The 14,397-nt window shown below is 37.4% G+C and overlaps 1 protein-coding gene across 1 annotated transcript in view; it reads right to left on the reverse strand.

Annotated features, from left to right (window-relative positions):
* The window catches only part of slc35f1 (solute carrier family 35 member F1), a 411,129-nt gene that overhangs the window by 79,170 nt on the left and 317,562 nt on the right, over positions 1–14,397 (reverse strand). The window contains exon 5 of the mRNA XM_028797802.2: positions 12,328–12,484. Coding sequence (XP_028653635.1) covers positions 12,328–12,484 — 157 coding nt within the window. The remainder of the gene's footprint in view (positions 1–12,327; positions 12,485–14,397) is intronic.

The following is a 14,397-nucleotide window of genomic DNA, read 5'->3' on the forward strand; positions in this document are numbered from 1 at the left end:
GATATAATATACTGTATCATTCCTCAGTGCTCTTAATCCATTATATAGTATTTGGGGGGGGGGGGGGGGGGGGGGGAGGTGCTAGTGCCTATCCCAACAGGAAACCAGCCCTGAATAGGGCTCCAACCACAGACTTGTAAATTAACTACAGATACACACAAAGGGGCAGCCGTAATCTTGTCATGGAGCATTCTGTAACTTAATGCATATTGGTGAAAGCGAATAATCTTTCAAAAAACCTCAACAAGAGCAAGAATCTTTGTGTTCTGTTTTTAGTCATGGTAGTCCAGTGTATAGTTTACACTTCTTTCCTGCCTTTTGGCTTCCCTATTTACTTAGTGGAAACATCTGTTATTGTAACAGTGAGGGATAATTTGTTGAAAAGTAAAGTAAATAATTTATGTCATGGCTTTTTAAAATGGGATCTTAGTTTACTGAAAAACCACACAATATACAGATTTTCCTCATTCAGATGCCAATGATACACAAGATACAGGGTATGGTATAGCCATACGCAAGTACTCCACGTTTACCAATTATGTGTAAATCTTTCAATTTGACGTATTTCCACCTGGGTTCCATGTTGACACTGTGGTTTGTGCTGCTGCCTCACAGCTCTAAGAGAATGGATTCTCATTCCAACCTGGTTGCTGACTGCAGGAGGTTTAGGCGTTTTCCTTGCATCTGTGTGGGCTTTCCTCCATCTTCTCATGTTAATTTCAACCCAAGTCAAGTGTGGTAGGTGAAATGTGGGGTGCCTAAGTGTGAGTGAAGGAGGTGTGTATAGGTGTGAGTTTGAATAAGCTCTAGTCTACGTAAACACGAACTGGACCAAAGTGGATGTTAGGTGTACCTGCTGTTTGAGCACTTTTTGTGCCATTTTAATGCCTAATTATTTTATTATTAATTTATTTATATTTTATTTATTTATTGTATTTATTAATTTTATTCTTTTTAGTTTTCTATTACTCAGGGAGGTAATGTAAATTGCTAAAAGGATTCAAGATGACTGCTACATTATCATGCCACTGTTTTGATCTCCAGCTAAATAAGGTTATTTTGGACTATGTTGTATTGCTTAGCAATGGTGCAAGAGCACATTACCTTCAATGGACGCGGTCGCTATAAACAACCACAAAACGGCAGCACCTGCGATAAATTACAGTCCAAGACGCCAATGTCAAAACAATAAATAATTTAAACAGAATGAAAACAGTTCAGAATTTCAAAAACCATAACCGTAGTACTAGGGTGTTGTACCGTGTTAGCCATTATGAATGTAGAGAAAAGCCAAGCAAAATGACACCTTTTATTGGCTAACTAGGAAAGATTACAATATGCCAAGCTTTCGAGGCAACTCAGGCCCCTTCTTCAGGCATTGATTACATCTTGCCTGAAGAAGGGGGCCTGAGTTGCCTCGAAAGCTTGCATATTGTAATCTTTCTAGTTAGCCAATAAAAAGGTGTCATTTTGCTTGGCTTTTCTCCAAAAACCATAACCGCAACACAATTCCAAAACACAGATCAAATATACAGTATCAAGAGAAACATGTCTCAGCTGAGCCACCTCAGACCATTCCAAAGTAAAGTTATTTTAGTAGGCGCATTGCAGAGATGAATAACACTTAATTGATACTTTGTAAGTGTTATTAAGACCAAAAGAAGCATCTGTTAAGATCTTGTTACATAATAGTAAATGAATAATATGCATTTTTGCAATACCTAAACTCAGTGTTTTGTTTTGTGACGATTACGCGTCAGTACAGTGTTCCGGCACCTCAGCCACGACAATGCGCCGTGGCATCAACTACATTTTAAATGATTCTATAATCAATTGTGTGTTGAGTCTTAAATGTATTCCAGTTTTATCAAGTGAGTGCGAACGTGGGTTTCACAGATGAATCTAATTGTTACTCCAATGAGAGCCTTGTTACTGACAAGTATTGTCGTCCCACTTCTCTTTATGTGATTGGGTGACCCTCCACTTAGACGCATCGATCCTGCAAGATACATTAATTCATGGCTGTTACGAGGCCAACGATCAGCCATTTACAGTCAAAGCAAAGAACAAATTAGGAAGAGTGCATTTGATGAAAATATTCAAAAAGTTTGAAATTTTTTAAAAACTCAATTAAATTAAGCATTGATTGCTTTGAAAGTAGAGCTTGTTACTAACTTGTAGTTGATGTTTTTCAATTTCGGAAATTCTGTATTTGTAATTTTAACTGTCAAGTGCAGCACCATACAGGTGGTGCAAGCAGTAGCACCTCTGCCACGCAGCAAGGAGGTTGTGGGTTTGCATCCTGGGTTCTCCTTGTGTGGAGTTTGCAAGTTCTTTGAAGTTAGTAAGAGAAACACTATTAAAATGTAAAGAATTATTATTAATATTATGCAGTACGGTACACTTGCCGATTTGTGTCAATTTCAAATTCTAAACGTCCAGATTTCACCAAATAAACAAAACGTAGCAATTGGACTCTTGATCTCTACATACCTTCGCAGTACTTCAAACTTGATCCAAACACAACATATGCATACCGCCGCCTTTTTTTTGTTTACAAACAAAGCACTGCCTAAACTAAAGTTGTTACCAATCTATAATTTATAAAACAATTCTTACCTGAAACTATGCCAATGGGTAATTAGATATAGATAGATAGATAGATAGATAGATAGATAGATAGTAGATAGATAGATAGATAGATAGATAGATAGATAGATAGAGTAGATAGATAGATAGATAGATAGATAGATAGATAGATAGATAGATAGATAGATAGATAGATAGATAGATAGATCTTTATTGTCATTGTCCACTTTTACAAAGGAACAATGAAATTGAAGGTGCAGTTGATTCAGTGTGAGGCATAAGAGTTAAAAAGAGAGAAAATAATAACAAACCGAATAGTAATAAAAGTACTTTACAAAATATACAAATTGTACTTGTTATATATACAAATTGCACTGGTTGACTTAAGGTCTATATTGCACATTGGTAGAATGATATGGAGCAGTTTTATTTGAGTTCAGGGCCATGATTGCTTTTGGATAAAAGCTGTTTTTAAGGCGGTGTCTCCTGGTTTTCATTGCTCTGTATGTCTTGCCCGATGGCAAAAGCTGGAAGAGGCAATGACCGGGATGTGATGAATCCTGTGAAATGTCTATTGCTTTTTTGTGGCATCGGGAGGTGTAGATTTGTTCTAGAGTTGGGAGGGTAGAACCAATTGTTCTCTCCGCTGTCCTTTAGGTGGCCAAGTGTGATGAATGAAATGCCACCTAAAGCAAACAAATTTCACTTTTACATTAAAATTACGTTAATAATTGCGAAAAAAATAGAATAAAGCTACAGTATATAACTGTGTTCTAAATTCTTTTATAAATACAGTAATATAATGCAGTATAGCATAGTATAGAATAATAGATTGGAAGTATGCAAATGTAATGAATATATTGTACATAATAGATTAGAAGAGAGCCTTTCTCATAGTTTACAAGGTTCTATTGATTGAAATCAATTAGGTTCATTTCAGTTAGCCTGTCATATTGAAGGTTAAGTTAAAAAAGCTATTTATTCCTAGGATTCTCTTTAACCTTGAGCACTGCCCTGAAAACAATACTACTCAAAAGAAGAAATCAGCATCTTGACTGAATACTGTACATTTTAAAATAGCATTTCTTTACCATTTAGGCAAAAAAGGACAATCACCATTGGTCATTCCATGTCAAATCAAACGATTTTCCAGAAATCCTATGCTCTTCAGACTCAAAAAATTCTAAAAAAAATACCAGGTGTACGCATTGTGTCCAGGAGACACCCTGTAAAATTACGTTGATGTAAGATCAATACTTCCCGAGATACAGGCAATTTTGTGAGGGGAGAGGGGTGTCAATTTGACACGGCTATATTTTTTCAGCAATTTCACAAGACCATATCTCAAGAACTAAACCACCTAGAAGGCTAAAAATTTTGCATACTGGTACCTTGTATAGGTTTAGTACATAACAAAATCTAAATGTTTCATCAAGATGACACCACTTGGTAACATCATACCTTCAAAAATGGAAAAAAAATATTTTGTGTCATAGGGCTTTGCCATATTTAGACTTTCAGAAAGCAAACTTCTGACTGATACAGCCTGCTGAATTTTTTTCCATGTTTAGATACCTACACAGGGCCGTTTTAAAAGGTTATAAACATAAGAAACTGCGTCCAAGATTTGAGCAGCAGCCATCTTAATGCACTGTGGGAATGTCCAGACATTTTAAAATTATTTTCCTGTATCCTATATGGTCCCTTTCTTTCTCAAAAAACACATCCTACTTTTCTTATGTGAATCTTTCATTTTATTTTCCATTCTAAACATGGATTAAATTCACAGATTTGTCAGTAATGATAATCATCAAGTTCTTCATCACTAATTTGGGTTTATAGGATTAATGGAATGTGACCCACTTCATCCATCCATCCATCCATTTTTCCAACCCGCTGAATCCGAACACAAGGTCACGGGGGTCTGCTGGAAACCAATCCCAGCCAAACACAGGGGCACAAGGCAGGAACCAATCCCGGCAGGGTGCCAACCCACCGCAGGACACACACAAACACACCCACACACCAAGCAACCACTAGGGCCCAATTTAGAATCGCCAATCCACCTAACCTGCATGTCTTTGGGACGTGGGAGGAAACCAGAGCGCCTGGAGGGGAAACCCACGCAGACACGGGTGAGAACATGCAAACTCCACGCAGGGAGGACCCGGGAAGCGAACCCCGGGTCCCCCACTTCATTTCTGTTTCAATTATAGGGCACCTTTGTCTTTGAGATCAAGATGGTACTGCCACCCACCTGACTGTTGTAGGTATACTAAGCAGTTAAATGACACACTGTAATGGCACCCAACAAATATCGTCTCTAGGTGACCAATGGAAAGACTGCATGATTGTATGGATGCATGAAACATATCAGGATGTCTGATTCCGCTTCACTCTTTTTTTTTTTGTTTTTTTTTTGTTCTTTATTTCGCCTTATTCAATTTCTTGTATTAGGAATTTGTTAGTTTTTGCATAGCCCTTGGGGTCTGAGCTCAGGGTCATCCATTGTACAGCGCCCCTGGAGCAATTACAGGTTAAGGGTCTTGCTCATGGGCCCAGCAGAGTAGGATCTCTTTTGGCAGTGATGGGGATTCGAACCGGCAACCTTCTGGATGCCAGCACAGATCCTTAGCCTCACCAATTCAACATTTTACATCATTTATTTCCCCCCAACATAGCCTCCAATAGGACACTGGTCTAATGTGAGGGATCTATCTGATCCATCAGGAGTGTGATCATGAGGGGGCAGGATCTCAGCTGCTGCTTCAGTGGGGAATATTCAGACAGTCAATTCACTGTCTTTACAAGACACCCAGCTGACTCTGAGTTTGCCATCTTCTCTAGGGATGTAACAGTGGTATTCTCGAGTACTTCTCTTTTGGCCATGGAGAATCACATTCTCTGTTCAGCAACATGCAACAGCACATCGTCATTTGATATGATAAAAAGTTTGACTTTTTTGATAACTTACTGATTGAAAACTAAATACTATTATTGACACGTGGTGCATTAAGCCTATGTTTAGGATGGAAAATAAACATGAAAGAGTAGCATAAAAAATGTAAGGTTTATGTTTTGAAAGAAGGAACAATGTAGAATAAATGAAAAACATTTTAGAAATTATCTGCAAATTCCCATATCCTGTTAGGGTACTCAAAAAATGAAATCCAAAATGATTTATTGGATTTGAGAGGTTTGCTGTTCAAACCCTGATGCAAACCCTATATAGTTATATGAAAAGGGAAAAAAAAACAAAATAGTTACAAATATGTGCTTTTCAGGCCAAAACATAGCTAAGCCAAAAACTCAAATTAAATGTTGGTCAATTTCAAAGGGCTGCTTTGACCATGCAGGGTCACCTGGACCAATGTTTTAATTTCGTCACATAGTATACCAATTAATGTACCAGTGTACAGTGTCTGAGCCTGCTCGGTGGTTTAGATAGATAGATAGATAGATAGATAGATAGATAGATAGATAGATTGATAGATAGATAGATAGATAGATAGATAGATAGATAGATAGATAGATAGATAGATAGATAGATACTTTATTAATCCCAAGGGGAAATTCACATACTCCAGCAGCAGCATACTGATACAAATAAAACAATATTAAAGAGTAATAAAAATGTAGGTAAAAAACAGACAACAACTTTGAATAATGTTAACGTTTACCCCCTAGGGTGGAATTGAAGAGTCGCATAGTTTGGGGGGAGGAACGATCTCCTCAGTCTATCAGTGGAGCAGGACAGTGACAGCAGTCTGTCGCTGAAGCTGCTCCTCTGTCTGGAGATGACACTGTTTAGTGGATGCAGTGGATTCTCCATTATTGACAGGAGCCTGCTGAGCGCCCGTTGCTCTCCCACAGATGTTAAACTGTCTAGCTCCGTGCCTACAATAAAGCCTGCCTTCCTCACCAGTTTGTCCAGGCGTGAGGCGTCCTTCTTCTTTATGCTGCCTCCCCAGCACATCACTGCGTAGAAGAGGGCATTCGCCACAACTGTCTGATAGAACATCTGCATCTTATTGCAGATGTTGAAGGACGCCAGTCTTCTAAGGAAGTATAGCCTTATACTGTATATAGTTTATATAGTTTATAGTTTAGTTCTTCAGCTATGGAAATTTGATGAAAAAATGAGGCCGGATAAAATTGACACCCCCCCTCCCCTCAGTAAACCTTCTGTATCTTGGAAAGTATTGATCTTGCATCAAAAAAAAATTACAAGATGTCTCCTGTCTAATATGGGTACACTTAGTAATTTTTACAGAATTTATTTGAGTCCAAAGTGCATGGGCCACTGGTTGATTTGACATGGAATCACCCCAATATTATAGTAGAAGTTCACCTACTGACTGATTGATTTATGAGGTACCATTTTATGACACTGGGTTAGTGCTCCTGTGGCAGGTACAGTACATGGAACGCGAATGTGGCATATGATAAGATATACTAATAACAGTAAGGGTTTCTGCAGGAATCCAACATGCCATTATTTTTCCTTTGGTGAAGCAATAAAATGCCATAATGCAACTAATGTTCAAATATTGAGCCTTTCTCAGTCCTTCACATGGTCACAAATAGGGAGATTAATAGTCAATTTTAGAAAGTGTAACATATTGTGTTTAGCATTTCAAGGTTGATTCATAAGGAAAAGCCTTGGAAAATGTCAAGTTAAAAGGATGGTGTGATTTTATCTGTCTCACTGGACACACATCTCAGCCTTCAATGTGTGAGGTAACTACATATATGTTCTGCTACATTGAACCTTAGACTTGACTGAAATTTGAAAATGGGTCAAGGTCATCTAGACAAGTGGAGAAAAACAACTCCCTGCAGCACAAATCAAAAAACTTAGAAATTCAGAATTCATAGAATACTGCCTTGTTTTTCTTATTTGCTTAAATCTGGACAGAGATACAGACATATGTATATAATATGTAAGATAAATATTATTGAAGAATACAAGCAGTTTATTTCTGGAATGAAGATGGGTGTTTGACCTAACAGCATCCATACTTGGATAGGTGTAATGCCCAAAAGACTTGGGCTGGACTTCTGTCCCGAACATTGCCTGTGAGAAGCTTCCTTGTTTGTTCTGTGTCCATGAATGTTTTCTTCAGGCGGTCCAACTTACACATGCATTTTGTTCAAATTGGTGAATCTCAGTTTGCCTAGACATAAGTAAATATGAACAGTGGTGAATAGGCCTTTCATTTGCTAATACTCTTGGAGATTGTGGAGACACAATATGTGGTTTGACTACAATGATAAAAGATTAAAGAGTACTACTTTGTGTACTTTTTGTGTGCGTTTTCCAGACATTTTACTCTATCAGCATGACTTTTCTTGCAAAGGATTTCCTGTTTTTAAATGCACCTAAGAGAATTACAGAATGTGTGCATGACTAGCTTGGTGAGATACAATGGGTGAGGCCATGATTAATAAAATCAGTTTGTTCAATGTACGGCAAAAAAAGTTATGGTAGTCCCTAAAACCTCACTTAGAACAATCTACCCTCAGCAGAGTGAAGCTTATCTGGTGCATGCATATGTCGATCCTGATAGCAACTGGAAACAAACAGTGCATGAGCTCACACTGGATAAGCTGAAACACAGAGCACATAGAGATACTGAACACGATTTATCTTTGGCATAAATGTTGCAAAAATTAAATACATGCAAAGAGATAATTCCTGTGTGTTTAAGTGGGCCAATTGACAAAGGACAACTTTATGAAGAATCTACAGTTATCAACAATTAACTGGAAATTTAATTCATCCTTGTGTACTACAGGGTACAGGAAACTTTTCCAGGAGCATCTGGGGCAAGAAAGGAAGCAAAATACCCAGATAAAAAAATCAGTGACATCATTGAGAGAATGTGCAAACTTCACACAGAGAGTGAATGGGTTGGGCTTTGAGCCAGGGATAATTTCAGGTTGTAGGATCAAACATCTAAACAACATCAAAGAAATTTAAAGGTTAAATGAAAGAGGAAAAAAGAAAATAAAAAAGTAATGTGGTGAACTGCAGTGATCATGCTAGGCCCTCCCTAAAGATGAATCACACTTCACTGTTAGAAGGGTTCTATCTTTACAGAACACAAAAATACCATTTTGAATGTATTTAAAATAAAGCCATTAGATATAAGGTACAGTCAAATAATGAAACATTCATCCATTCATGCTCTGAAATTCCAATACAGTTCACATGAAGCAGGAGCCAACCCCAGCAGTACTGGATGCAAGGCAGAAAGCAAACAACAGAAAATGGTGAAGAAAAAGAACTTTGATAAAGTAGTGAAATGCAAAAGTTATGGGAAAAATATTAATTAACAACCATGGGTCAGTTACCAAGTGAAAGTAAGAAGAACCAAATAAATGTTAATTAGAATTTAAAAGAACATTGCAGAAAAGTCCTAAGGTCAGCAGTATACTACACGAGTTATGCCAAGTTAAGTTATAAAACCAAAATCAGTATGTTTCATCAAAACCAAATGTTATACAAAAAAGGCCAGAAAAATTAAGCTTTGAGGTCTGTTATTTAAATGTCAAAAATTAAGCAAAACACACAAAACAAATTCAGTTTTTATCCACAATCTTGGATTATCCAGGAAATGTATGGCTCTGACGTTTATACTAATTTATTCAATGACATCACAAGTTGTAATCTCTGGTCATCCTGTGCTAGCCACCATCTTAGCAACAATATATAACAAAGTGGCACTCATGAAATGCAAAATTGCTTTGGAAAATACTCAAAATATTTTCAAAACTAATACTAAATGTCTGAAATGGAATCAGCAACACAAAAAACCTATGATGGCACGTACTGTATATAGTCCTAAGTAAAGGCAACAGTAAAATGGCAGTGCCCATAGAAAACAAACATCCTAAGATGGACTCCTTTTCATACTCACAAAAATGACTAAAAACAGCAGGCCAAGTATCTTGAGACATCACAGGCATTTTCATTTGACTTTATAAGGTTATGCAATAATGGCAATGGGGCGGAGTCTGAAAGCGCTGACTTCCTGCTAAGTCTACTTGTTGCGATTTTGACTGATAATGTGTCATGTCTTTTAAACACATTACTTTTATTTACTCTACCAGCTGAGTCCCAACAAACAGAGAAAGTGAATGTGGTTACCATAGAAAGGAAGACTGCCTAACAAATTAATCATGTTCACACATCATGGAAATGGATATAATAATAATAATAATAATAATGTTTTATTTATGTAGCGGCTTTCATACACTCAAGGACACTTTACAATTCAATAAACACATTAACAAGACAATAGAAATTACATACAAGAAAATGAATAATACTCGTTGAAGAGATGTGTTTTTAACAGGAGTTTGAAATGAATAATAGATTTTTCCTTGCGAAGGCTGAGGGGAAGAACATTCCAAATTTTAGGGGCTATCAAACTGAAAGGTCTGCCACCCATAGTTACTCACCTCTATTTAGGTACAGTGAGTAAGTTAGTGTCCAATGATCTTAATGTATGATCAGGAATATAAGGAAGCAGCAGTTCAGACAGATAATGAGGGGCTAAACCATGAAGTGCTTTAAAGGTGAGAAGAATAATTTTATATTTGATTCTTGAAAAGACTGGTAACCATTGCAAATCATAAAGGACAGGAGTGATGTGAGCAGATTTTTTAGTGTCTGTAAGTAGATGAGCAGCAGAATTCTGAACATACTGTAATCTATTGATATATTTAGTCGGGAGGCCATAAAACAGCACATTGCAATTGTCCAGACAGGTAGTGATGAAAGCATGAATGAGTGTTTCAGTATCTTTCACACTGAGGAATTGGCTCCAGCAGACCCCCGTGACCCTGTGTTAGGATATAGCGGGTTGGATAATGGATGGATGGATGGATATTTATCAATTGATGTTTATCTTTAAATCCATTTAAGCTGAATTGAACTGGATAATGACAGATTTTTTTTTGTTTTCTCTTACTGTGGAATTACTTCCTGTACAACCAAATATAGACATACAGTACTATGGGCAATACTGGGCATGTGTAATGTGGCATTTTTCATATCATATAATTCAAATGTTAGAACTTACTGCCCACTACAATTATATCTGCATAGCAAGGAAAACTCGAAAATTAACAATAAATGATAATGCTGCTGATATTAATGAAAATCTTGCACTCATCACTTTATCTTGACTTTTGGAAAGCATTTGATTTAGTGCCACATGAGAGGTTGGGCATCAAATTAACAGAGGAGGGAGTTCAGGGTGTTGTGTGTAGATGGGTGTAGAATTGGTTCAAACATAAGAAGCAGAGGGGTATGGGATGAGGAACCTTTTCAGAATCGGCTGACGTTAAGAGTGGTGTTCCACAGGGGTCAGTGCTAGCGCAACTTCTATTTTTAATATATATAAATGATTTGGATAGAAATATAAATAACAAGCTGGTCAAGCCTGAAGATGGCTCCAAGCTATGTGGATTGTCAGATAATCTGGTATCTGCTGAATCATTACGCTGAGACTTGGACAGCATACAGGCTTGGACAGATTTGTGGCAGATAAATTATATTGCAAGTAAATGTAAAGTATTACATGTAGGGGGGTCTGAAAATTGAAAATACACCTTAAGAGAAGGATTTAGGAACCACAATGGATTTAACACTCTCAACTTTCCAGACATGGTGTTCAGAAGCCATTAAGAAGGCTAAAAGAATGTCAGGTTATACAGCACCTTGATGTGTGGAGTACAAGTCCAAGGAGTTTATACTCAACCTTTATAATTCACTGGTGAGGCCTCATCTGAAGTACTGTGTGCAGTTTGGGTCTCTAGGCTACAAAAGGACATAGCAGCACTAGAAAATGTCCAGAGAAGAGTGACCAGTCTGTTTACAGGAATATAGGGAATGAATTATGAGGAAACATTAAAAGAGCTGAACCTTTTCAGTTTAAGCAAAAGGAGATTAAGAGGAGACATGACTAAAGGGTTTGAAATTATGAAGGGAATTAGTACAGTGGATCAAGACTGTTACTTTTAAAATGAGTTCATCAAAAGTTGGAAACTTGTTAAGGATGAATTTCACACAAACATTAGGAAGTTTTCCTTCACAAATAGAACTGTAGACACATGGTATAAGCTACCAAGTAGTCTGGTAGACAATGAGACTTCGGGGATGTTCAAAACTAGACCTGGAAGAAGTAACTGGACAGGACTGGTGAGCTTGTTAGGTTGAATGGCCTGTTCTCGTCCAGAGTGTACTTACAAAAAAATAAAATATTACATCTAGACTATGGAATTACTATCCCAGAATCCTAGTGTTAACTTAGTAACTAACAATGTAAAATAACTAATAATGATTGACATGTGTTCATAATGAGAATTATTTAACTCACCTGAAAAGTACCCTGAGCTATATTTATAGTTATTATTTACTTATTTGACACTTTTATCCAAGGCAACTTACAACATATGAGACACAAATGGTTACAATTCTTTTGTTTTTCTAATTGGAACACAGGCAGGTGATGTGACTTGCTTATGGTCACACAGTATTAGTAGCAGAATTTGAACACATAATCTCAAGGTGTAAGTCCAAACTCTTAATCACTAGGTAATGCTGAATGCTGTAAATAGTATAATGGCACAACAATGCTTAATTTATTGAGTAATTAGATGATTTCAGAAGTTTACATTTAAATATCTTTCATCAACATAGCTGCAGTATGTAATAAAAATACTCACAATTGAATTCCACTGAAGAATGAGCCAAAGAGTCCAATCATTCCTAAAAATTCCACTCGACTGAGATTTTTTACAATGAACTCCTCACAGACATTTGATATGCCATAGAGTGTGGCTCCTGCCAGCACCAATAGATCTCCTAGTAGTTTGTGTTCTCCTGTATTAAGAAAAAAAGCTGTAATATTACATACAGATATAAACATATAAAATCAATCACTGATTCTGCCATAGTTATCATTAAGTGATTTGTTTTCAAGACCCACTTCTTCTTAAAGAGGGTCAATGAATGATGTAATGTAACTGGGCCAGCTTAGAGCCTTTTAGATTTGGGAGAACATCAGGGAAACTGAAGAAAACACTCTTGAGTTGAAACGGGATTTGAATGAATCCTGGTTCTTATATTTCTCAGGCAGCAGAGCAGTCCACTATAACACTGAACACCGCTTTTCATCCATCTTGGTTTTTTAGAAGAAGTGCAAAAGAAAAATATTAAAAGATTTTAAAGGACAATCCTAGAAACAAACTTAGTATTTTTCAAATTTCTTCACAATCATGATATACATTAATTCACCACATAAAATTGTGTTCTAAAGTGACGAGTTTTTTTTCATCCATCCATCCATTTTCTAACCCAAACACAGGGTCACGGGGGTCTGCTGGAGCCAATCCCAGCCAACACACGGCGCAAGGCAGGAACCAGTCCCGGGCAGGGCGTCAGCCCACCACAGGACGCACACACTAGGGACAATTTAGGATCGCCAATGCACCTAACCCGCATGTCTTTGGGAGGAAACAAGAGCACCTGGAGGAAACCCACACATGCAAACTCCACGGAGGGAGGACCCAGGAAGTGAACATGGGTCTCCTTACTGCGGGGCAGCAGTGCTACCACTGAGCCACCGTGTCACCTAGAGTTTTTTTTTATAAATTATAAAATAAGTTGCACCTTACATTTCTGCTTAAGGGTACATGAGTCCACAGGTGAATTTAAAAGCCTTACAACTTACCAAATATGTCCATTTTGAAGAAGTAAAGATTTTGATTAAAAAAAAAAACATACATCCCATGATTATTAGGCCTCCTTGTGATAGTAAAAGGAAAGCACAAATATTTATTTTATCTTAGAATCTGGGAACTATTTTTCTTGAGGAAAAAATACATTTCCTGTTAGCTCTGCTCACAGCCAGGTGAAGTTATGTCAACCGTACCCCCCTCCCACTTCACCAAGCCACATTCATGTTCTGCCATGGCTTGTAGCAAAAGATAAATGCACGCTCAAATCATATGATTATTTTTTTCCTAAATGGCCGACTCTTCAACCATTCCATTCTGTGTTGTTATTTTACATAACCTGCAAAGTGAAAATCATGCCAAGTGGTAGCGTAGTGAAAAGACTGCATACAAGTTTTATTATACTTTATACAAATAACAATATATCAGAAGGAAACTGATTACACTGCATAGTTTTTTCAATAAAAACCTTTTTTTTGTAACTTTTTTTTTGAAAGAGCCAACACACCCTTTCTCTGAAAAAGTTTGAGTGTGTGATAGGGCAGACTGAGGCTCCACAAACCAACTATTGATTTTTTTATGCAAGATGAGTTGTTCTTGCCAAAGATATGGCAATAAAGGAATTGAGGACAGCATGCTTGACTCACTCATCCCAATTAATCTGCAATATGTAAAACACATGCAGAACCTGGCGCATGGAATCAGGAATGACAGCTCTGTGCTATCACTGTGCATATGTTAATGCAACAGAATTGAACTTACTAAACCTCAACCTGATTAAACATGGACTGGCATTGCTAAATCGACTCTAGCCTGTGCGTGGATGAGTGCTCACCCTGCAATGGACTACCACTCTGATCAGGAATCATTCCTGTCTTGCACATAATATTTTCAGCTGCCCTGCAATCTTGCCCTTGATAAGAGAGTCGGGATGATAGATGGAAGCCTACAGCTGCGGCTTGAAGTGGGCTTCCCCCGGTTCAATATCATATACTAATGTCAAGGTGGGGGCTTATATATTATGTAAAATTAATACCCTGTCATGAGGACGACCAAGAT

The sequence above is a fragment of the Erpetoichthys calabaricus genome, chromosome 3 (assembly GCF_900747795.2).
Source record: "Erpetoichthys calabaricus chromosome 3, fErpCal1.3, whole genome shotgun sequence".
In the NCBI taxonomy this organism is placed as follows: Eukaryota; Metazoa; Chordata; class Cladistia; order Polypteriformes; family Polypteridae; genus Erpetoichthys; species Erpetoichthys calabaricus.